The following is a 1,318-nucleotide window of genomic DNA, read 5'->3' as shown; positions in this document are numbered from 1 at the left end:
AGATAGACAGACAGATAGACAGACAGATAGACAGACAGATAGACAGACAGATAGACAGACAGATAGACAGATAGATAGACAGATAGATAGATAGATTCCTCTGCCCCCTCATTCTTTGGAAGTATGCTTTTATACAGTTGTAACTTGCATTTACATTTGACTTCTTACAGTCACTAATTTTGTCTCTAAGAGGGTCTGAAATGTCCCTAAATCTAGGGTCAAAGTCAATTTGACCCTAGTTGCAGAAACGTAATTTTGATTGGCTGATAGTGTCGCATGCGGTGTTGCGCCGACTAGAAGCAAAGAAGCGCTGGGGCCCTAATGTAGCCCCCCCCCCAAAAAATGACCTATTTCAAATGTGATTATCTTTGGTTAAAAGACTAAACAAACAACGATGCACCTACCTCCTCCATAAATCCACACCATGACGGTGAGATTGTGTGGCTTGGGTGAAGACGGCACCCAGATGTTGAGATACAGACAATCTTCACTCATCTCTCGGTTCGGGTTCCACATCTCACTCCCCTGGAAACCCGGGAACGATGTGTCCACAAACTGATAGCAGGCATTGGGGTAAGCTTTTGCATCATATACCCCTGTCCACGGACGCTTAGTTTCAGCTGGACGGAAACGCCTCTTCCCTACTGGTGGCTCAGCAAAAGGGATGCCCAGGAAGGCAGTAACGAAGCTTCGATCTGGCACCTGCTGTCGGATGCCGCGGACCCTACCGCTACGAGTCTGTACAACTAGGTCTGCCTCACTTTGAGTGTAACAGCTAGGGATGAGGAGGGGGAAAAGGTAAACTAAGGATAAGAGGAAGACAGCAGAGGTCTGCATGTTGGAAAAAAAACTTGGTGGATCTGGCTGAAGCAAGGATGTGGTCCCCTCGCCAGACACCGGGGAAAGAATGGCAGTGTTTGCTTCAGACCTACAGAGTGACAAAGATAGACAGAGAAAGAGAGAGAGGTGGGAGGGACAGGGGGAAAAAATAAATAAATCAAATGATCAAAAGGTGGAGACATAGGTTATCTGACAGCATTCAAATATTTTTCACGCCATCTTTTTCAGGTTAATGAATGAGAAATTCATTATCTTTATTTTAAAAGTACCTCTTACATGCATTTTATCAACTCCCATACATATATATATATATATATATATACATATATATATACATATATATACATATATGTACATATATATAAATATATATGTATACATGTATACATGTATATATGTATATATACACATATACACATATACATATATACATATATACATATATATACATACATATATATACATATATACATACATA

At 40.7% G+C, this 1,318-nt stretch overlaps 1 protein-coding gene across 1 annotated transcript in view; it reads right to left on the bottom strand.

The window, feature by feature from the left end:
- ache (acetylcholinesterase (Yt blood group)) overlaps nucleotides 1-1,318 on the bottom strand; it is a 22,050-nt gene that overhangs the window by 10,997 nt on the left and 9,735 nt on the right. The window contains exon 2 of the mRNA XM_025062263.1: nucleotides 405-928. Within this exon, the coding sequence (XP_024918031.1) occupies nucleotides 405-837 (433 nt within the window). The 5' untranslated portion in view covers nucleotides 838-928. The remainder of the gene's footprint in view (nucleotides 1-404; nucleotides 929-1,318) is intronic.

This window comes from Cynoglossus semilaevis, chromosome 1, assembly GCF_000523025.1.
Source record: "Cynoglossus semilaevis isolate Cse_v1.0 chromosome 1, Cse_v1.0, whole genome shotgun sequence".
Classification (NCBI taxonomy): domain Eukaryota; kingdom Metazoa; phylum Chordata; class Actinopteri; order Pleuronectiformes; family Cynoglossidae; genus Cynoglossus; species Cynoglossus semilaevis.
The sequence above is the reverse complement of the archived record's forward strand: the minus strand, read 5'-3'. Positions and strand labels throughout refer to the sequence as shown.